Below are 22906 nucleotides of genomic sequence, written 5' to 3' on the forward strand. Positions count from 1 at the left end.
GTGGTTACTTAGCAACGAAACTCAAACGCGCACACTCCCAGCCCATATGGCACCTGTTCAGCAAGTTTCATCGAAATCGGTTTGTGCTGTGGAGCCTCATGTTGCAGACACACACACACACACACACACACACACACACACACACACACACACACACACACACACACACACACACACACACACATACACACAAAACCCGACAATAACGGATATCTAGCGAATCCCAATAGAGAGAGATAGAGAGATAGAGAAGAAGGTAGTGGGGGTAGTGGAGTTAGCAGAGAACATGTTCTTCCTTATGAACACACACAGACAAACACGTCATGTAACAGGTGGAAACATTTTGGCTCTGTAATTGAGAAAACACTTGAATGTGGCAAACAGCTCACAAATCGGGTGTTATCAAATGTATTTTGCTTTGAAACTCACAAAGAGAAATATATAACATTTGTAAAGCACACAGAGTCATATAAAATAACCAATTGCTTTTGAAACAGTCATGGGACAAAGGAAAACATTATTGCCCATATGCTGCTGAGGTTAAAAGTTAAAACCTCCAAGATACAGCATGAAACTGCCACCACCACTCCCATAACCAAGTATTGCAGGCATACACACACACACACACCAATGGAGATTCCCTCAATTACAGATCCAACTAGAAGGGCACTCGGTGGAGCGCATACCTCCGCCACGTAATGCCTAATCCACGAGAACATATCTGGCCCAATATATATATTTTTTAATATCATGCAATATATATCGTTTTTGGCCCTATCTCTCAATGGTGAAGAATCCCTTAAAAAAATTATCAGATCCGGATCTGGATCTTCACAAAAATTGAATCAATTCCTCCTTGTCACACACCCAACGTGTCCACAAAGTTTCATCTGAATCCATCCACAACTTTTTGAGATATCCTGTACACAAACAAATAGACAGACAAAGGACAGAAAAGGGTGAAAACATAACCTCCTTCACCTTTGGTAGCAGAGGTAAATATACTTATATATGTACCTCTACCTTGTAGCAACTGCCCACTGTAAATCCTGATTGGGACACGAACATTATGTCCATCAACTGTGGGGCACTTAGCAAGTGGTTTAAGTACTCAAGCAAGTATTCCAATTAAGTGGTTGATAAGGACAGCTGGCTTGGCAAGTGATAGCTATGTCCGAATGTCCAAACTATGTCCGAATTAGACAAATTAATGCTTTTTTAGCAGTCGGAACTGCTAATAAGTACAATTCTGGAGCTTAAATTTTATAATTCGGCTTTAAGAGATTTTCTAGGTTATGGCATGTGTTGAAATGAAATAAAGTCACCAACGCTGGCGTCTCCAGGTGCTTATAAGCATTGCAACGTCTCCAGTGATTCATAGGTATGATGATCAAGGCATTCGATAATACAAGTGAGGAAAGTGAAAAAGAAAAAAAGAAAAAGAAAAAATATTTAAAAATTTACATTATCGTTAAATCATTGCGGTCTGTTCTAAATGGAGGCAAGTTGAGCAGGCCAAAAAAACATGGCAGCTTCAGACCCCAGCGAGGTAACCTAGGATGTTCTTCAAGACGTCATTCAGAGCGAGGTGGCAGAGGATGCGCCTCATAAAGGTGATAATTAAATAAGGCATTTAATAATCTTCAAAAGGTTTTAATGAACCTAAACACCCAATTTTCACTCGTAGACTTCCTTAGAGTTCCATTAGTACGCATGCAAAGTTTCAGGCTGCTTGGTTTCATGGTTTTGGAGTTATGGGAGACACACACACACACACACACACACACACACACACACACACACACACACACACACACACACACACACACACACACACACACACACACACACACACACACCCACACGGTGGACAAAAAAAAAAGAAAAGAAAAAGGAAACACCTGGGTAAATGAGGGATACCAAGTATATTGAAAGCAACGGCTTCCACATAGGTGTGGCCCATGTGTTAATTAAGCAAGTAATATTCCAGCATGCTTTGGGTCATGTATAAAAATCCTGCACAGGCCTGGTGCCTGTAATTATGATGAGCATGGCTGCAAGAGGAGACCTCTGACTTTGAAAGAGGTGATTGTTGGGGTGCGTTTGGCAGGAGCTTTAGTGAAAAAGACAGCTCAACTTGCTGATGTTTCACGAGCAACGGTGTCCAAGGTGATGTTGGCATGGAACTCAGAGGGAAAGACATCAGCAAAAGGCAACAGTGTGGGGAAGCGCATACTCTAGGATTGTGATATCCGTGCATTGATTCTTAAGTTCAAGGCAAAGCAGGTGAGCAACTGCAGATCAATTGACTGTAAATTTAAACTAAATTTCAACCAAGCAGCCAGTTTCATCAAAAATGGTCCACTGAGATCACAGAGTGGGATACCATAGTCGGGTTGCAGTGCACAAACCACTCATCACACCTGGCAATGCACGTTTGCGAGTCCAGCGGTGCAAAGAGCACAAGCAATGGACTATCGAGCAGTGGAGAAATGTGATATGGTTAGATGAATCATGCTTCACCATGTTCTTGACAAATGGATGAGTGCACATTGTGCCAACCTTCATAACTTTACAATACTGAGTGCTTGGTTCCAACAGTGAAGGGTTGTGGTGGTTCTGTGATGTTGTGGGGGAACATTTTCATGGTTTTTGTGCAGACATTCCCTTAGAAGGCAAGGTCAATCACTACTTCATGAGACTGAGTGATCATCTTCACCCTTGTTGCAGCATTTCTTTCCTGCTGGGAGGGTTGTCTTCCAGGATGGCAATGCCCCCATCCTCAGAGCACGTGTGGTCACCCAATGGTTTTATGAGCATGACACTGATGTTATACACAAGTCATGGCCTTCTCAGTCACCAGAGCTGAACCCAATCGGGCATTTATGGGATATTCTGGAATGATGTCTGAGACAGCGTTTTGCACCTCCATCAAACAGGTATGGGTTGATTGATTTTCTCATGGAAGAATGATGCCGCATCCCTCCTGCAGAATTCCGGACGCTGGGTGGACTCTATGCCATGACGCATATAAGTGGTATTGGCCGCACGTGGTGGCCCAACACCCTATTAAGTAACCACCACCTGTTGTCCACTACCAGAACTCGCTAGTTTTCCAGTTGTACTTGCTAGTTCTGTCTTTTAGTTGCACACTGTGAAAGCCACAGAACCACCTACTGCAGATAAGCAGTGTGTTTGCTGCTATACTGTTACCCGCAGTAGGCCCAACGCAGGGAAGTGTGAGCCATGGTGTTTCAGGGAACCCTCATTGTAGAAAAGTGATCAGCGTGCCTAAATAGTTTACTAAACAAAATTTTGGAGATATTCTAAACAAGCGTTTGAAAATCTATTAAAAAAAAAATGTATGGTCTTCCGAGTCTATATCGAGTCCTTCATGTGCTCACTCTGGGGAATTTGTAATGAAGTTGTCAATAAGGGCCTGTTTTTTATTTTCACATTTGTAAATTAATGACATTTCTTGTAGGGCTGACATAATTATTTCAATTTTTATGCTAGTCTTGGTTCCCAGTATGACAAATAGCCCCAATATTATCTGAAAATAGAATTGGATCAGCTCGAAAAGGGCCTATCCATGTGAACTGACGGAAAACGTCGAAATTGACCATTTTCACACTAGAAGGCTCTTATTGGTGCCTATAAATTCCCTTGAGTCCAATCCGATAGAAAATAAATATTTTTTCTCATGATATTGCTTGAAAGTTTCTTCGAGTAATAGTAAACTTTCATGCTTGGTACCATCAAGATTTGGGAACTGATATGACTCAGCGAGCAAATTGGGTTTGGCCAGTGAAAATCTCCACCGGTCGGTCACATTTTGCATTTCAGTCAATAGTTTTGACGAATAACATGGCAATTAAATTGTTGTTGGTTATACGAGGTGTGTTCAAAAAGTATCCAACCTTAATTTTTCGTGCGTAAACAAATGAAGCTAGGGAGGCGTGGTTTGGTGCACGTATGTAGGCGATCCCAATTCGTATGCGTGAATATTTTCCCGCCTGCAGAAGCTGTCAGTCGCCGACAGACCGCCGATGAGTGAGGAAGTGTAAGTGAGCGCCGTCGGATTTTCGTTTTTGACAAAATGATGGAAAAACTTGAACAACGCTACTGCATCAAATTTCGTGTAAAGCTTGGCGATTCCCAAGTGGAAACGATCCGCAAGATCCAACAGGCCTTCGGGAACGAAGCAATGGGTACCACACAGATAAAAGAGTGGTACAACCGCTTCAAAGATGGTCGCACATCAGTGGAAAGTGAAGCACGTTCTGGTAGGCCCTCAACATCCCAAAATGAGATAGTCATTGACCAAGTGAGGACCCTGCTGATGCAGGATCGTCGAATCACGATCAGAGGACTTGCAGACAAGGCGGGCGTCAGCATTGGATCCGTTCATTCCATTGTGACTGAGGATTTGGGCTTAAGGAGACTCTCAGCGAAGTTCGTGCCAAAGCTGCTAACGATCGAGCAGAAGCAACTCCGTTTGGAGATCGCACAGGACATTCTGGAGACTGTGAACAGCGATCCCAACTTCTTCAACACAGTGATCACTGGCGATGAGACCACAGTGATCGGTCATTTTGTCAAAAACGAAAATTCGACGGCGCTCATTTACACTTCCTCACTCATCGGCAGTCTGTCGGTGACTGATAGCTTCTGCAGGCGGGAAAATATTCACGCATACGGATTAGGATCGCCTACATACGTGCACCAAACCATGCCTCCCGAGCTTCATTTGTTTACGCACGAAAAATTAAGGTTGGATACTTTTTGAACACACCTCGTATACTCAAATACAATGGAAGTGATTAATCTATCATTCCCTTATTCCCCCTATTCGTGAAAATATCATCCGATGAAAATTTCTCCACCGGTCAGTCACATTTTCAGAAAGGTGATTTTTCTGTGTAATTCATGTTATTTTCCATAATAAATGCTTTTGATTATATTACTAAGCTTACTGATAGCATTGATGCAGTATTTTATTCAGGTTATCATTTCTGGACAATTTTGGGTTTTTGACCCTTCGAATGACAGTCATCGATGAGTTGACAGTCATTTTAAACAATGGTTCACATCACATTCTGAAACAATGGTACAAGCTATAAAACCCCGAAACTACAATGTTTTTGTCCTGGACAAATCATTAGAGCTGACTTGGCTGTTGTTTGAGCTGAAAACTTGCATGTCAGCCTGACCAAATCAAAAAATCCGACCATATTTTGAAAATGATGACATTTTGTGAAGACCAATCCTTTTTATAAACTTTTTTTTGCAAAATGTTCAGTGAATCTTGGATTTTTTTTTATGCTGCAACAACTTCACTGTACATGAAAATTGTTTTTTTTCACGACTTCTGAAACAATTTGGCTCACACTTAGCTGCTTTGACCCAGTATCAATAGCGTTTTATAGAACATCTGAGGTTGTTTATGTAGATGATGAGGAACAAGACTGTGCCTAAGACAGTGTCTTGGGGAGCTCCAGCCTCTATTGGGAGAGAAGAGGCACACATTGATAACAGTGCATTGACTGTGCAGGTGGAGGAGGTAAGAAAGCCAGATGAGTGGCCTTGTATGCTGAGGGCTGCCTTGTATGATGCAGGTAGCCAACCTGACAATCAGAGCAGGATGTTGAATGATTGAGATATGTTCGGTGAAATTATCCTAACCTCGTTTGAGATTTGGGGCCTTCGACCATTGTAGAGAGAGAAGCAGTAGCATGTGCAGAGTTAAGGGACTGAGATGGAATCCAAACTGATGGTCAGATGTGAGGCTGTTTGAACCGACGATAGCCTTGATAGCATCGATGATATATTCCATGATGTTGCATATAAATTGAAGTTGGCTAACTGGTCTATAGTCAATAGGATCCGTTTTTGCACCCTCCTTGTTATGGCAGTGATGTTCGCTGAATTTCAAGCAGACAGGAGACTAGCAAAGGAGGACAGCCTGAAAAGAACAGACAGATAAGCAACAGTAGGAGAGCAATATTTGACAACATGGGCAATGAAGCATTCTGGAATCATTCCAAAGCAGGCCGAAAGGCTGGCCAGACCTTATTGTCCATCCTCGGGTGTGAAAGACACAAAGTCCAGTCAACAGTGAGTACAAGGGAGTAATATGAGAATAGAACGGGGTGGGTTGGATACATGAGATTTGGAGATAAACGCAGACTTAAGACATTCGAGCAAATTCTACAGTAATGCCCTTTGATATAAAGTGAGGAGATGGAGGGAGGGGGGGAGCTATCGTGCATGAATAGTTAGATACGGGGGGGGGTGGGGGGAGCATACACCAGACACAGGTTTCATAAAACGTCAGCACGACTGATTAGGAGACCGATTGGACAACTTAGCCTTGAGAGTAGCATGATTATGTTTTCTGGCTTGCCTTGAGATGAACATGCACTTGTTAACCTTACAGAGTGACCAACAGTTCCTCTCAATTAAGTTGGTCTTTCACGGTGAGAAAGTAAGCTGCTTGACTAAGTACGAGTGCAGTATTCCTAAGCTCAGATGCTGCGATGATGACACCCCAATCCTTTTTTGAGAGAGCAGATTACAGTCCTCGCCAATTGGCCTGTGCAAAAAGCCACAATCTGTGACATTGAGGTCACTCCTAAATATTAGCCAGAGAGATGTGGGCTTTTACAAGAATATGATTAGAGGAGTGATGAGAGGCAGAGCAGGAAAAGGAGACATTGGATGCAAAGTTTGTCATTAGCAAGTGCAGAATGGAGGATGTGCCATTTTATCTCTGCCATTATTCTACCAGATATAAAAGGATGCAAATTTATAGACTGAAACACAAAAGAAACTTACCACCTTTTAAACCTTCAAATATCAACAATAACACTGCGTGTAGTAAATGTGTGAACTTATTTGTGGATAATAGTGTCCTCACTGTCAGACAAAACGGTCACGGATGGTCACTTCATAGCACAGCTGTTGAATAGCCGTTTTGACTCTCAGTGATTAGCCAAGGGGTACGGGATGATTTTAATGAGCTGCACGTGATGTCTTGATATTGGCTTTAAAAAGGCCAGTGCATAATGGGCATTTCAATCAACATGCCACGATTGTCAAGGGATCAACGGCAGTGTGCCTTGGGCATACTGCAAGGCGGATTGAGCTACCGCGAGGTGGCACGTCGCCTTGGCTGTTCACACCAGACGATAATCGGCCCTGGTGGACAGAGACACCCTCCACACCTCTGCAGATGACAGACCTCGATCAGGGAGGCCAAGTGTCACCACTGCAAGGCAGGACAGGCAGATGGTCCTAAGTCAGATGGCTTCAGACATTGAGGACTGAGTGGGACAGAATCCAGCAGCAATCCATCCAAAGACTGGTAGGCAGTATGCACCGACCATGCACTGCCTGTATCCAAAACAATGGTGGCCACACACGCTATTGAAAGGGGACTGACATTGCACCCTGTGCTGTTCTGTACTGTAGAACAAACTTATGAGATGGTGTATCTTGGTCAAAAAACTTGACATGTCATCAATAAAATGCCAATGTTTCAATTAGCAATTGTTGGTTTATTATATTTTGAACTGTTACAATTTTATTATATTTCAAACAAGTGGTAAGTTTCTTTTGTGTTTCAGTATATTTTATCTAAGCTTCTTATCCTTCTTCTTCTTCCTTCTATTATGAGAGGATTTGATCAAGATGTTTAGGCTAATGAAGGATATAGACAAAATAAGTGCAGAAGAGTTTTCATCAGCAGAATAGACAATGATAGGACCAGGGAACATTGCCTGAGAGTTAGAGCAGTAATAAGTCAGGGGCCTTTCAATCAGAGAATGGTGACTTCATGGAATGGTCTGCCTGGAAAGGCAGTGACAGTAGATAGAGAAGATATTTAAATTGGAATTTAACCCCATCTACTGAAGGGATGGGAAGTTCAGATTGTTTCAAACCGAAAGAGATGCAGGTTTTAAAGGTGAAACTGGGAGAATCCCTCAAGAACCAACCAAAATTAGATAACTCGAGGGCAAGTGTACGAAATACAAGGTATCCAGCCATCTTGGTGCTATTAATGAGCAATTTAAGTAGCATGTGTTTATATCCACACAATAGATTTTACAGGAAATTTTTTTTAACCCAAGCTCGGCAAAATCAATTATAAGCTATTGTCAAGACAGAATAACAGCATTTCATACAAAGAAAAAATACCATCACACCTTTTGCCATACATGCGCCACAGAGCAGCACGCTGTACAGTCGCAAGAGCGTACAGGTCAGAAAGCAGTAGCTTGGCGTGCAGAGTATTCAGCATAGTCACAGCCTCAAACACGGTCGAAGGAGAGTAGCCGGTGCTTGCCAGGTGTCTTAGCAAGGCTTGAAGGCTCAATGAGGTGGTCTTCTATGCAAAAGGGTGAAGAGGGCTAAGACGTATATTCTGGAATATGGCTATCGTGCGTGAAGACACCGCAAGCGAAAGTAAGACAGAATACAGGGGAGTTAAACGAGAGCCAGGGAAAGACGAGCGAGGTCGGAGTTCTGACCGGTTTCTGGCTGGAGGCCTTCCTGACAGAGTGCTGTAGAAGTGCTTGACCACGTAACCCCTTCAGTTGTTCCAACTGTGCCAGCCAGCTCTGAGAACCACATATGATGTTACAAAAACTCCAAAGTGTGCAGGAAGACTCTTGCTTCGCAAATCTTATGACATTTCCTAAGGTGCGAAAGGCATGCAATGCAACAATTGATATGTCCGAGTTGGACTTTAATTCAACTATACAAGGCACAGAACCCACCAGGCAATGCTGCAGACAAACATGATCTGCTGCCTCCTGGGCCTTTTGTATTGCTTCTTGCAAGGCCAATTGGGTCTCTTCACTGACGCACACAACACATGTTGAAAAAACAAGATTACTCCACAAGTATATTCATTCTGAACTTAAAAGGTACGTTTTCCTACATCTGGCACACTGCAATCACATGGCAAAGGCGAATAACATGAATTACATATCAAACAACAGGCAGGAAGCAAAAGTTATTGAACTGGGTTGCACGTGTTAATCAGAAGCTGCCAAATTACTCACCACAGAAAATGTGTGCAGCCTCATCAACATTAAAACTAATTACAGAAGAGCTACTGTCACCTGTTACCACACCCACCCCCACCCCTTCCTCCCCAACCACATCCCCATCCCCAATTTCTTAAAGTGGTTTGTATATTCTGAACAGTCCTCAATTTTGGTGTGACCCCACAAGCCCTCTCCCCCCCCCCAACCACCCTAACCCCAATTTTATTTTTTGGAAACCCAGCAATGAATGCACAATTAACCAGCCACATAGTACACAAAAGAGAAGACCAATAAGTATTGATAAACTGTTCTTGTCCTAGCTTACAGGTGGCCCAACTGACAGTGAAGGGCAGCTTGGGAAAGTGCCGCATAACGCAAGCTGCTGCTGTCATCGAGCGCTTCTCCCCCAGCATCCTCTGCGATGAGGGGCGGTCTCCGGTCAAAGTAGTGGCGTAGGGCATGTGTTGCAGAAAAAACATCTCTCACACGCATGGAGTTTAGGTAAGTAAGATAGCGCTGAAGGGGGTATACAAAAAGCATGATTGTGTGAGGGATGAAAGAAAGAAAGAAAGAAAGAAAGAAAGAAAGAAAGAAAGAAAGAAAGAAAGAAAGAAAGAAAGAAAGAAAGAAAGAAAGAAAGAAAGAAAGAAAGAAAGAAAGAAAGAAAGAAAGAAAGAAAGAAAGAAAGACTATTACAGAAAGGTGAAGGAAGACAGATACAGAGCAACTTTGGCAAAATGACAAGCTTACAGCACGTGTGAAGTCTGGATTGCTTTCAAGAATATCCGATACGTGAGCTTGCATGACAACAGGAATTTCTGCCGCTTCCTCATTCCATAATAAGAGTGATGCCTGCAAACACAGTGTGACAATAGTGCAGGAACCTACATGGAGACATTTCTGTGAGAATGAAGGATAAATAAGGACAGCACCATACCTGCTCATAAAGGAAAATCTCAGCTTGTCGCTTTGATAAGGGCATGGTTGGTGTTCTCCATGGCTTGTCAGGAAGGGTCATGGGCTTGGAGTTTGGCACATTGCTGCAACGACAAAAAAAAAAAAAAACACTTAAAAAAAAGATCAATTAACTGAAATAAAAGTAGAAAGCATCTCAAAATGCAAAGCTTGTCTACGTCCTCTTTGTACTGAAACTAAACTCGACGAAAACGACAATTAAAAAATAAATAAAAAATTGTACTGTACATATTATATAATTATTCATTTGTGTTCTCCACAATCTCATACTAAAGCGTTGTTGAACATTTGACGAGAAAAGCTCCATTGGTAAAAATGTTACAGCCTGCACAAACACACTGGATCTCAATGGTAAACAAGGATTTTGATTAAAACATTTTGGGCTGGTCTACCACTTCACTGATGGCATCATCCTTACAATCCTTTATGCCCCATTGGGAGTATCATGAGATGTGCCAAGTTTCAAATTTTTAAGATTATCGGTTTCAGAGATATGATGCTTAAATTTTTGGCATTTATAATTTAAGATAGCTGCCACATGATGTGACCTACGATATCACAATTATAATTTAAATATTCTCCATTGGGGGGGGGGGGGAGAGGGTCGCTCCAACCCTGAAAAATTTGTGTCAATCGGACAAGTGGTTGCTGAGAAAAAAAAAAAAAAAAGAAGTTGAAAAAAAACAAGTGCAAAACAAGAGGGTTGAACAACAATAATATATAATAATTATTATTATTGTTTTCACAAAATTACTATTGTCATCTCCATATTCTCATAAAGCTTTGTTGAAAATTTGATGACAAAAGCTCAAATGGTAAAAAAAAAAAGCCCGGACAGACAGACATGATTGCAAAACCTCGTCTTCTGCTACACAGGGGACAGGATAATTAAAAAAAATAAAAAGAATTCACCAAATGCTGAACTCCTTATACAAAATGCATTTAACAGTTTAACACATTATTATTAACTGGGCAGAAGAAGAAAGCAGCAAGGAGAGCTGTGGATAAGGTGAGGGGTGACATGGTAGAGGAGGTGTTCAACAAGTTGGAAAAGGATGGGGGTAGAAATATGATTTATAAATTGGCTCGTGACAGGGATGAAGATGGTTAGGATATGAAGGGGGAGGGGGTAGTGGTGATTAAGGATGGTGGCAGGAGGCTAGTGGCAGAGAGGGGGGGGGGGTAGTAATGAAGATGTGGGAAGGATATTTCAAAGAGCTGTTGAACCGGGAAGGAAGCAACAGCGAGCTGGAGCTGCTGTGTTATGTAGAGAGGAAATGGAGTTGGTGGCGATCATAGAGGACGAAGGGAAGGGCACCAGGCATTGATGAGGTATGTACAGAGATGATAATTGCAGCGGAAGAAGTCAGAGTCAGTTGGATGAAGAGGCTTTGAATATATGTATGAGAGAGGGTTCATTTCCAGAGGATTGGGGGACAGGGTTAATTGTGCCAATATGGAAGGTAAAGGGCGATGTTCAACATCTGGGGAAGTACAGGGGTATTACGCTCACAAGTCACGAAATGAAGGTGCTGGAGAGGATTCTGGACGGGATAAAGAGGAGGGGGAGATGGAGATCAGAGAAGAGCAGCAGGGGTTTAGAAAGGGTAGGGGCACAACGGATGAGATGTTCACGCTAAGACAGCTGGTGGAGAAGAGGTTGGAGGTGCAAGGTGTGATGTTATTGGGATTTGTGGACCAGGAGAAGGCCTACAACACTGTCCCGAGAGAGATGGTGACACTGAGATGGATGGGAGTGCCGGAAGCAAAAGGTGGAAGGGATGTGCAAAAGAAGGAAGGGAATAGTTTTGGATGGTCCTGTGATGGTTGAGGAGTTCAGTGTGAACATCAGTTTGAGGCAGGGAAGCTCTCTCTGTCCACTCCTGCTTATCATGGTGATTGCGCTGGTAAGCAGGAAGGTGAGCTTGAGAGGTAGTATGGGGAGGATGTTGATTGCAGACGATCTGGCTGTTGTGGTGGAGAGTGGGCGGGAGATGCAGGAAGTACTGGGGGAGTGGAAGGAGCATTTGGGAAGCATTGGCCGAAGATGAGTATGGCGAAGACTGAGGTGATGTGGGTTGGGCAGCAGAAAAAAAAAGAAATGAATATCAGGTTAGAGTATCTGGGAGGAACAGTGACCATCTGGGAGGAACTGTGACCGGGAATGGTAAGTCTGAGGCAGAGGTGCAGAGGATTCAGGTGGGTGTGAATGCATGGAGGAGAGTGGAAGGAGTAATGGCAAACAAAGACAAAGAAAATTGAAAGGGAAGGTTCTGACGTCGTGTGCAACGCCGGCCTACTTTTACGGCCTGGAGACGGTAGCAACGACAGAGACAACAACAAAGGCTGTAGGTTTGCGAGAACAACTGTTAGGAGGATTGAGGGAGTGAAGAGGGTGGAGAGAAAGAGGATGGATGAACTGAGGGAGGAGATTGGTGTGCAGATGAGCTTGACGGAAAGATTGGTGAAATGCTGGCTGAGATGGGCTGGACACTTGATGCAGATGAGGGAAGAAAGAATGGCAAAGAGAACAGATAGATTGAGGAGCAAGGTAGGAGGAAAAGAGGTCGACCCTGGTTGAGATAGAAGGATTGTGTAAGGATGGGTATCCGTAAGGTAGGAGTGGTTGGAGAGGGGAGGGAGTTGGCCAAGGACATAAGGAGGTGGAGGAGTATCATAGTAGGCAGGGGCAAAAGCTTGGTGCCATCAGACCTCACCCCTTATAAAGAGAAGAGGAGGAGAACAACAATGTATTTGCAAAGACTTGTTGAAAGTCCCCACCCTTTCCCTGGATGCCACTCACTGCTGCTGTCCATCCTCCTGAAAATCATTGGAGGTAATCCATGGGGTTTCCTCCCTATCTGCAGGGACCCTGTTGAATGAGCACCTGATCAAATCTTTGTCATTATTCGTTGGCGACATGTTGAGCCTTCTACAGGTGTGACTTTGTTCTTCAGGCTGAGATTTTGCATGAAAGTATTTCTGGAGGAGGATATGAAACTGCTGAGTTTGGGAGAATGAGAGCTTGTTGTAGGCAAGCACTGTACGACGTACAAACATCACTATGGATAGGTGGGTGGATGGGAACAAAAAAAAAGAAAAACAGTGTTAGAATATTACAAACATTAATGCACTTATTTGACTTGGTTCTTTTGTCTGATGGAGCTCCTGGCTGGGGTCAACCACAAATGTACAGTAAACCCTCAAATATTGTGGGTTCTAATGTCGTGGGTTTCGACCAATCGTGAGAAACATATTGTGTTCCAATTTAGTTATCGCGATGTTTAATTTTGGCAAATCGCGGTTTTTGAGCCAAGACGAGTCATTTTTTGCGTCCGCGTGTAAGACTTGCAGCGTCGCGTGTATGACATCCCATTATGAGCCTTTCGTTGTTTCTCGCACACCGTTAATTGTAGTAATCAGACCAGCGTCCGGAACGAAGCCAAATTTAATTACAAATCATCAAACAGGAAATGACATATGGAGATCCTGTAATACTACTTCCACAAGATCTAGTAGACACACAACAGTTAATAATGGTGCCCAAACATAAAACGATGTACAAAATTAATCGTGCCAAAAGGTAATGACATTGTGCGAAAAAAATAAATGAAGTTGTTAGATACATTGGCAAGAGGTGAAAGTGCGGCATATGTGGGCTGCCATTACGGGATCAAAGAATCAACTGTGTGTAAATGCAAATAACCCCTGGCACCAAAGGTACTTCATGCATCTTCGCTCAAGCAAAAGGACTGCTACTTCTGCTCTCCCACAGACTGGTGGCCGAACTGTCCTCAACTGCTTAACATATGCTCTTGGAGCATTCCATATCAAGTGTACACACCCTCCCAACACAAATACCTCATTTTCTCCCCATATGTTGGTCATTTATTCACTTGGTGAAAAAAACTCAAAATACCAACTTTTAGCCCTGTGGGCCCATCGGGGCCCATTTTAGGGGCCCCCCAAATTTGGGCACCCCCGGCTGCCCCACAATCTTCCATTGGTCATATCACAGGTTGTAGTGGTCCGATTTGGCTGATCTTAGTATCAAAATGCTCGTAAAAGCGAGATCTTTCGAATCGCGTCAAGTAAAATCACTCCGAAACAGTAATTCAAAATGTTATAGTTTGGGGTGCCCATTGACTTTGGGCCCCCGCTCCCCAGCCAAACCGATGGTCCCGATTTTTGCGTGTGAGAATACCCCTTCATATACTCCAACTCCTCAGCATAAATGAAAATGGGATCTCAATGGGTTCAAGTGTGATGATGGTTTCATTGTTCGGGGACTCGGGTGCTGGACACACAATACGCCACAATACATAGCACAATATTTGAACACAAGATTTCCAATACACGATATCAGTATATTGCACATAAATTTTCCACATGCAAATGCAGGAACTGGAAGCGATACTAGTATGAGTAAGAGTTTTTCCTCGCATATTATAGTCAAGATTTTTTGCCAATCATAGTTTTATTTGACAGCTGTGTTTCTTTTTTACCGATTGTGTAGGTTCTACCGATAGCAATTTTTGTTTCTACGGAAAGAAGTATATCAGAAATGTCTAAAATGCAGTGATCTATGTCAGGAAAAAATAAACTATTTGCAGGCCCGTTTGGATGAAGAAAATTCACTTTCACCTCATGAGTGTCCTGAAAGGCTTCCATGATGCAGGCAAGCCACCATTTTCCATCATAATGCACTGTGACATAAGCTGAGAGTTTCCCGTTTAAAGTTAATGTAGATTTTGAAAGAGCTGACTCGATACGGTGTTCCTCGCAAAGGCTGAATTCACGTACTTGAAAAGCAGTTTCAGAAATAGGGATGAAAGCATGAAGTTTTTGAGTTCCAGCTATGGTTTTGGCCATTTTTAACCTTTGTTCCAGATTTCGTTCTTCCTCGTCATACGCCTCTTGGATCCCGTGACCGAACTTCATTTCATTCAAACCATTTTCAGCAAAGGCGAAAATATCTTTTGGAAAAAATAATTTGACTGTCGTAAAGTCTACGCAGGCTATCACATGTTGCTTCTCATTTGACTGTACCTCCCACGCCATCTGAAGGGCCCTTGCCATGACTTGTAGCAAAAAAATGCCATTCTGCATCAATACCATACTCTGATTTGTGACGACATAGGTTTATGAAGGCTTTGCAAATCTTATATTGGCCAGTGCAACCGTCTGAGAAGAGGTGGACTGAGACAACGTCGTGAGTATTGCATTCTGATATAATCGTGGACGAATCGTGGTTTAATTTGCCATCGTCTGATTTGAAATAGTAAACCCAGGGGTGAATTGTCGCTTGAGAGCAGTTCCAATGGAATCCTTGGGCCGCATCATGTACGACAAACGAATAGCTCTCCGAGAAGTCTCCAATAATGACAAATTCTCCTTCACCGATTTCCTCTTTCTTATTTTTCAGAAACTGAGATTGGGCCTTGGGAATGAAGTTGTGTCTCACTAATTTCACCACGCATTCACAGAATTGATTAATGAATTCTCCCAAAGGCAGGACTATGGAGCTCAGTTCAGATCGATCGGTGGATGTCCACCGTTTAAACTGAATTTCATCAATATCCTCGAGTTCATAAGCACTCAGTAGCTCGGTTTTGAAGTCGTCAATTGATGGGCAACTTTCACAAGGTTTGAAATAACATGCCGGTTGTGCTGAGTTACAAAGTATGCGTGCCATCACATGATGATCATCCTCATCATCTATTTTTCAATCATCCTATTCACTCATCATCCCTCTGATGCTCATATTCCTAGCAAATATTGTCAGTATACGTATTTGCTCTGAACGCCTCGAAACAACGTATTTTTCTTTCAGGCTTTTGATCACCTCTGGCATGCAGTTTTCACCACATTTTGACGCTGTATTTTGTGTTTTCTCCACAGTGTTTGGTCCAGCAACTAGTTCTAATTTCTTTCGCACAGAATCTTCGACTTTACTTCGCTTTTCAGGAACGTACCCTGGGTTCCTTTCCGCCTTTCGTTTGTCGAATGGGCTTTCGCCTATCATAACGACTGGTTTAATAGGTCAACTTCTGCGTCTCGCTCAAAAACCTCCTTGCCCTCATCTGTCGAAATAGATTCTGCAATGTCATCGATAGTACCTTCTGATGATAATTTTGAACTAGTCGAAGATGATTCTTCAGTACGCTATGGTGACAACTGAGAAAGTTTTTTTTTGCATGAAGTACAAAGTCTGTCATCTATTTTCACCATTGAAGAAAATTTCATCAACATATCATTTGACAAATAGCGAAGATCTTTTCGTTGTTTCGTTTTATGGCAGCTGAACAGATCGCAACAGTATTTTCGGAACTCCTTTCGCTCTTCAGTCGCCATGCTTACTGCAAAATATGCAAAAACTGAGATTAGCCCATTTATAACTTAATTTGATGATGGTTATACAAACAATGTACACATAAATCAATAGGCACAATAGGCAGAATAATTTTTCGCAAATGATGCAATATATATATATATATATATATATATATATATATATATATATATATATATATATATATATATATATATATATATATATATATATATATATATATATATATATATTGTTATGGCTGTGGAAATTCGCAGGACACTATAAAGGATTTCCCCAAGATCAGTTATATCGATAAGTGTGTGTTCAGATAGATTTCCCCACCGATGTCTAAGGGAATTATTCGTATAACCAGGCTGTGAATCTTTGACAGCCGTTTTTCTTTTACAGTCGTTATTTTGGGCCAACCGCTTCACAACAACCACCTCCACCACCAACATCGCTCTCAACAACCGCTTCACAGCAACCACCTCCACCACCAACATCGCTCTCATCAACAGCTTCAGAACAACCACCTTAACCACCACCGCCCAACCACACCACCCTCACGACCACCACAAACGCCAGCCACACCACCCTCATGGCCACCACAAAACGCCAGCCACGCCACCATAACGCCAACCACACCACCACCGCATTTCCGCCTCAGCACGGTTGCGAGAAGCCTGGCATTCATCGGGGGAGAACGGACGACGGCCTCACCCCTCCCCCCCCCCCCACAACGACAAACACGTGCGGAAAAGACGCCCGGAGAAAAAACAAAAAGAATGGAAAAGGCTCCGATTCGGCGAGGAAAAACGCCCTGCTTCTGGAAGCTTCCAGCGCGTGCTGGAAGAGGGGGGGCGAAAGGAAGGGGCGAGGCACCGTGGAAATAAAAGGGCGCGCTGAAAGCAAGCTCTCTGTCTGTCGAATCGGCTTCTGGAGGTTGTGAGGTGCTGAGGAGAGTCGCGGCAGTGGTCGCTCTTGGCGCCGTTGTAGGAGAGTCTCTGGAGGTGGCAGAAACGCGAGCGCTGAAGAGAAGGTCTGAGGCGTGTGTGTGCGGACGCTAAGGCTCGAGGCTCACTCGCTGGATCGCTCTGGGCTCTCTGGATCGAAGGCACTTTGAGGGAGTCGGTGGTCGTGGCAGAGTCACTGAGGATCGTGTGCGAGTCGCCTCGAGGAGGACTCGAGCTCGAGGATCCACCACCCGGTCACATTTTTCCTTCCTTTGTTTATTTTCTCTTGGGCTTTTGTGTGTGTGTGTGGGTGTCTGTGACACCGTGTCCTTTAGTAGAACTGTCGACAAATGATTGTACATAATAAATAGACGGTAGTAGCTCTTTCTCTTGCTCGCGTCTTGTCACTACCCCCCATTCATTGCATGATTGAATACGTGCATTGTTTGCATGCATGACTGCATAACCGCATCTTTGACCGTATACGTGCATGTTTGGTTGTGAAATAAATGTGCTTGTTTAAATGTAACCCGTTCGTTGCGTCCTTTCCCTTATTGAACTGCCATATTGCACTGGGAATATAGTTGGTTGTTAAATAGCCGATAAAGTGATCCGGTCCAACGGGGCTGCGCGATAATACCCCGCTCGGTTATCCCAAAACGAAGCGAGCTGCTTAAGCGGCTCGTTTCCAAGTGCCCCGTTGAGTACAGTCTCTCGGTAGTCTGCCCCGCGCGATTAATTAGGTTTATCGACAATTCGGTGATTGGCCCTGTAGCGCAGGTAGAATATTGACGAGGCTGTGGTGTGCTCAGAACACACCCGTGGCTGGTTTTCGGCGTTGATCCGGAAAGCCGCGACTGGATTGTCCGTTCGGTGGGCGAAGCGGCCGCTGTTGGTTAAATGCGGTCGTTCGCACGCCAGCGGGCGAGAATCCACAACACTGGTGTCAGCGAGCGGGAAACAGATTCATTCCCCTCCAAACTAAATTAGCGGGAATCGGATCAAGGGTGTGTATAGCGACCCTCGATTCCCATTAAATTCCGAGCAAATAAATTAATTCCGAAACGCAAAATGGCGGTTCAAGGCGAACGGGAACAGGGGGTAATAGAAATGGATCTAGAAATGATAGAATCTAACAGAAACCTTTGTTTGCAATTACAGAGATCAGACGTTTCCTGTAGTATTTAACCAGGTTTGCACAGACTGCAGCAGGGATTTTGGCCCACTCCTCCATACAGATCTTCTCCAGATCCTTCAGGTTTCAGGGCTGTCGCTGAGCAACACAGACTTTCAGCTCCCTCCAAAGATTTTCTATTGGGTTCAGGTTTAGAGACTGGCTAGGCCACTCCAGGACCTTGAGATGCTTCTTACGGAGCCACTCCGAAGTTGCCCTGGCTGTGTGTTTCGGGTCGTTGTCATGCTGGAAGACCCAGCCATGCCCCATCTTCAATGCTGTTGTTGAGGGAAGGAGGTTGTTTGCCAAGATCTCCCGATACATGGCCCCATCCATCCTCCCCTCAATACGGTGCAGTCGTCCTGTCCCCTTTGCAGAAAAGCATCCCCAAAGAATGATGTTTCCACCTCCATGCTTCACGGTTGGGATGGTGTTCTTGGGGTTGTACTCATCCTTCTTCCTCCAAACACGGCGAGTGGAGTTCAAACCAAAAAGCTCTATTTTGGTCTCATCAGACCACATGACCTTCTCCCATTCCTCCTATGGATCATCCAGATGGTCATTGGCAAACTTCAGACGGGCCTGGACATGCGCTGGCTTGAGCAGAGGGACCTTGCGTGTGCTGCAGGATTTTAATCCATGACTGCGTAGTGTGTTAATTCTGGTTTTCTTTGATACTGTGGTCCCACTCTCTTAAGGTCATTGACCAGGTCCTGCCGTGTCGTTCTGGGCTGATCCCTCACCTTTCTCATGATCATTGAGGCTCCACGAGGTGAGATCTTGCATGGAGCCCCAGACCGAGGGAGATTGACTGTTATCTTGAACTTCTTCCATTTTCTAATAATTGCGCCAACAGTTGTTGCCTTCTCACCAAGCTGCTTGCCTATTGTCCTGTAGCCCATCCCAGCCTTGTGGAAGTCTACAATTTTGTCCCTGATGTCCTTCGACAGCTCTCTGGTCTTGCCCATTGTGGAGAGGTTGGAGTCTGATTGTTTGAGTGTGGACAGCTGTCTTTTATGCAGATAACGAGTTCAAACTGGTGCAGTTAATACAGGTAATGAGTGGAGAATGGGAGGGCTTCTTAAAGACAAAACTAACAAGTCTGAGAGCCGGAATTCTTACTGGTTGGTCGGTGATCAAATACTTATTTCATGCAATAAAATGCAAATTAATTATTTAAAAATCATACAATGTGATTTTCAGGATTTTTGTTTTAGATTCCGTCTTTCACAGTTGAAGTGTACCTATGATAAAAATTACAGACCTCTACGTACTTTGTAAGTGGGAAAACCTGCAAAATCGGCAGTGTATCAAATACTTGTTCTCCCCACTGTATATATAAAATAGTCCAGAGATAATGATTGTCACCTTCAGACATAAAGTCGCCTACCAGCACGTGACGTCATTGGAACGATGACGGCAAACGTCGCCCAATGTCGAATCAAGAATTAGTGATATGTGGACCCCGAACAATAAAACCATCATCACACTTGAACCCATTCAGATCCCATTTTAATTTATGCTGAGGTGTTGGAGTATATGAAGGGGTATTCTCACATGAAAAAATTGGGATCATCGGTTTGGCTGGGCGGCGGGAGCCCAAGGTCAAAGGGAGCCCCAAAATATAACGTTTTTAATGACTGTTTCGGAGTGATTTTACCAAGATCATCCAAATCGGAACACTACAACCTGTGATATGGCCACTGGAAGATTGTGGATCAACGGGGTGTGCCCAAATTTGGGGGGGGGGGCTAAAATGGGCCCCGATGGGCCCCCAGGTCTGAAAATTGACACGTAATATTTTACCGTGGATACAAACACTTGCACAAAAAGCGTGAAATCTGAGAAGATGTGTCAAAATTTTACGGAAAAATGTGTACACTTGACATGGAACGCCCCTCTTGCTTCCCCTGCTCTTTCAACTCAGTCTCTTCGCAGCTCCCCTTGGTTGTATGTGCTCAATCAGCAACCTATACTTGTTCCCTTAATCAAATCTAAGCTTGCTCACCACCTCCACCTTTAATCTTGTGTGTAAAATAACCTCCTCAAGGTTATTCAACCTGGTCCTTCACACAATTAATTTAGTTACGGTGGCCAGTTGCTATCTCAGGCATCCTATTTCTCCACTCAATAACCTGACCCTTTATTCCACCTGCAGATTTATCTGTCTGCAATATTCTTATTTGTCTGTCTCATGCTTACTCGTTTCTCTTCAGTCCATTGCCAGTGCATCAATTCCTTACACAACTTTTCAGCTCTACTATGAACCTCGACCTCTGGATTTAATAAGCACCAAATGTAAAATTTGATCTGTCTATTTTTTGTTGTCAAACCCACAGAGCAACATATAATATACTTTCAAGTGGTTTTCAACTTCAATTTGTATTCAGCATTTCGAGCAAGAACAACAAGTGGCTGATACTCTAGATCCCCTGCCTTTTGGGTGGTATGAGGAATAGATCTGTGTAATACGAAAGCTAAACCTTGAACAGTTTTTGAAATATCGTGTACACAAGCCATGTTACAAATAAGGTTGCCATGGCAACATAATTCAGTCAATCACCAACGTGATCTAATCAGGTTGAGATAATGTCATGAGGAATACACTTCTGCAATATGAAAGCAAAATGTTCAACAGTTGTGAAATATCGCGTACGCAAAAGTACATGGACGGACGGTCGGTCGGTCAGTCCTCATTTGAATACCCCCTATTTCCGACCTTGTCAGAGTGGTGGGGGACAAAAACTCAGCCTAGTGAGTAAGAAGAGTATTTCTTCAAATTAAACATCATCTGCACAAATGACAACAGAGGAAGAATCCAATGGATGTAATGAAGCAGAGTCTTGAGAATGTAATCTGTACGGAAGATACTCAAAGTGAGCTCCTCAAATCACAAACGTACCCAGAATGCTGTTAATACCCATGGCAAAAGTTGGGCTGGACGGTTCCACATCAAGCCGGGCAATGAAATCAGACAGCTCTTGCACTCCATCACCCATGAAGGCTTTCATTCTATAGATGAACAAAACAGAGAGTGCAGAGATTGCCTAAACAGGAGCAACATATCAAATGTCTGGTGCTTGTGTACTATTAGTCAAGAGCAAAAAATAAGAAAAACCAGCTGTTCCATGATCCACAGGTGAAAACAAAAACAGCACTATAGTGAAGATACTTGAGTTTGGTTTTGCATCTCTCTTCCATTACACCTACCAATCTTCTTTTTCAAACAGCCAGTGCTCAAAACCTCACCTGGTATACAAGTGGTGTGCCAGCTCATGTGAGAAAGACTCCACATGGTTACAAAGGTCCAGGAACTTAACATCAGGCCCCTATAATGGGAAAGTGGACAAATAAATACCAAAATAAAAATAATCAGTGCAGGATTGAAAGGGCAGGGGCTGGGGGTGGGGAGACAGACATTAGAGTAAATGGCACAAAGGTTAGGGGAGCACTAATACGAAGGGGAGCAAAAGCTGAGGGGGGCACTAATAAGAAGGGAGGCAATGACAAGCAGAAACTAGAAGGGCACTTGGTAGAGCGCATACCTCCACCACGTAATGCCTGAATCCTTGAGAACATATCGGGCCAATAAATTTTTGAAATATCATGCAAAAATATACTATATCGTTATTGGCCCGATCTCTCAATGGTAAATTATCACTTTATAGTTTAAATAATTCTCGTATCCAAATCCGGATATTCACCGGAGTTGAATCGATTCGTCGTGGTCATACACACATGTCCACCAATTTTCATCCAAATCCATCCACAACATTTTGAGACACCATCTTGTATATTAGTTTAGTCCTATCGCTCAATGGTGAAGAATTGCCTAAAGAATTAGCGGATCTTCACCAAAATTTAATCAATTCATCCTTGTCACACACCCAACATATCCACCAAGTTTCATCTGAAGCCGTCCACAACTTTTTGAGATATCATGCCATATAATCATCTTTGGCCCTATCTCTCAATGGTGAAGAATCACTTTAAAATATTCCAGTAGTCTGATCCGGATCCAGATCTTCACCAAAATCTCACGAGTTTATCCTTGTCACACACCGAACCTGACAACCAAATTTCATCTGGATCCGTCCATAACCTTTTGAGATATACTGTACACAGACAAACAAACAGACAAAGAAGACGTCGTGCAGAGCACGATGCTTGCAAGATCCATAAAACACAAATTTGACCTCAAAAATAATTGGTGGTTGAATTCAATGACCAAATATGCAACTCCTCTTCAAACTTCAAACTAATTGGATCAAAATTGACAAATTTAGAAATTCGGCCGATGTTGACCTTTTGGCCAATGTGGATGTACCTCAAAAATAATTGGTTGGTTTAATTCAGCAAGACAGACAGATAGACAAAGAATAACAAAATCAACTGACCAATCTGCATTAAAAAAATC

At 43.2% G+C, this 22906-nt stretch overlaps 1 protein-coding gene across 2 annotated transcripts in view; it reads right to left on the bottom strand.

The window, feature by feature from the left end:
• Window positions 1-22906, bottom strand: part of ANAPC5 (anaphase promoting complex subunit 5) — a 59316-nt gene that overhangs the window by 28221 nt on the left and 8189 nt on the right. The window contains exons 2-10 of one of the 2 annotated variants that reach the window (XM_085878496.1): window positions 21739-21818; window positions 21392-21501; window positions 12832-13090; window positions 9991-10093; window positions 9804-9905; window positions 9379-9569; window positions 8781-8862; window positions 8532-8621; window positions 8208-8389 (exon numbers count right to left, since the gene is read on the bottom strand). In XM_085878496.1, coding sequence (XP_085734622.1) covers window positions 8208-8389; window positions 8532-8621; window positions 8781-8862; window positions 9379-9569; window positions 9804-9905; window positions 9991-10093; window positions 12832-13090; window positions 21392-21501; window positions 21739-21818 — 1199 coding nt within the window. The remainder of the gene's footprint in view (window positions 1-8207; window positions 8390-8531; window positions 8622-8780; window positions 8863-9378; window positions 9570-9803; window positions 9906-9990; window positions 10094-12831; window positions 13091-21391; window positions 21502-21738; window positions 21819-22906) is intronic. The other variant, XM_085878497.1, reaches the window with a different exon arrangement.

The sequence above is a fragment of the Eptatretus burgeri genome, chromosome 4, assembly GCF_056783735.1.
Source record: "Eptatretus burgeri isolate ZD-2024b chromosome 4, Ebu_testis_v1, whole genome shotgun sequence".
NCBI classification, from domain to species: Eukaryota; Metazoa; Chordata; class Myxini; order Myxiniformes; family Myxinidae; genus Eptatretus; species Eptatretus burgeri.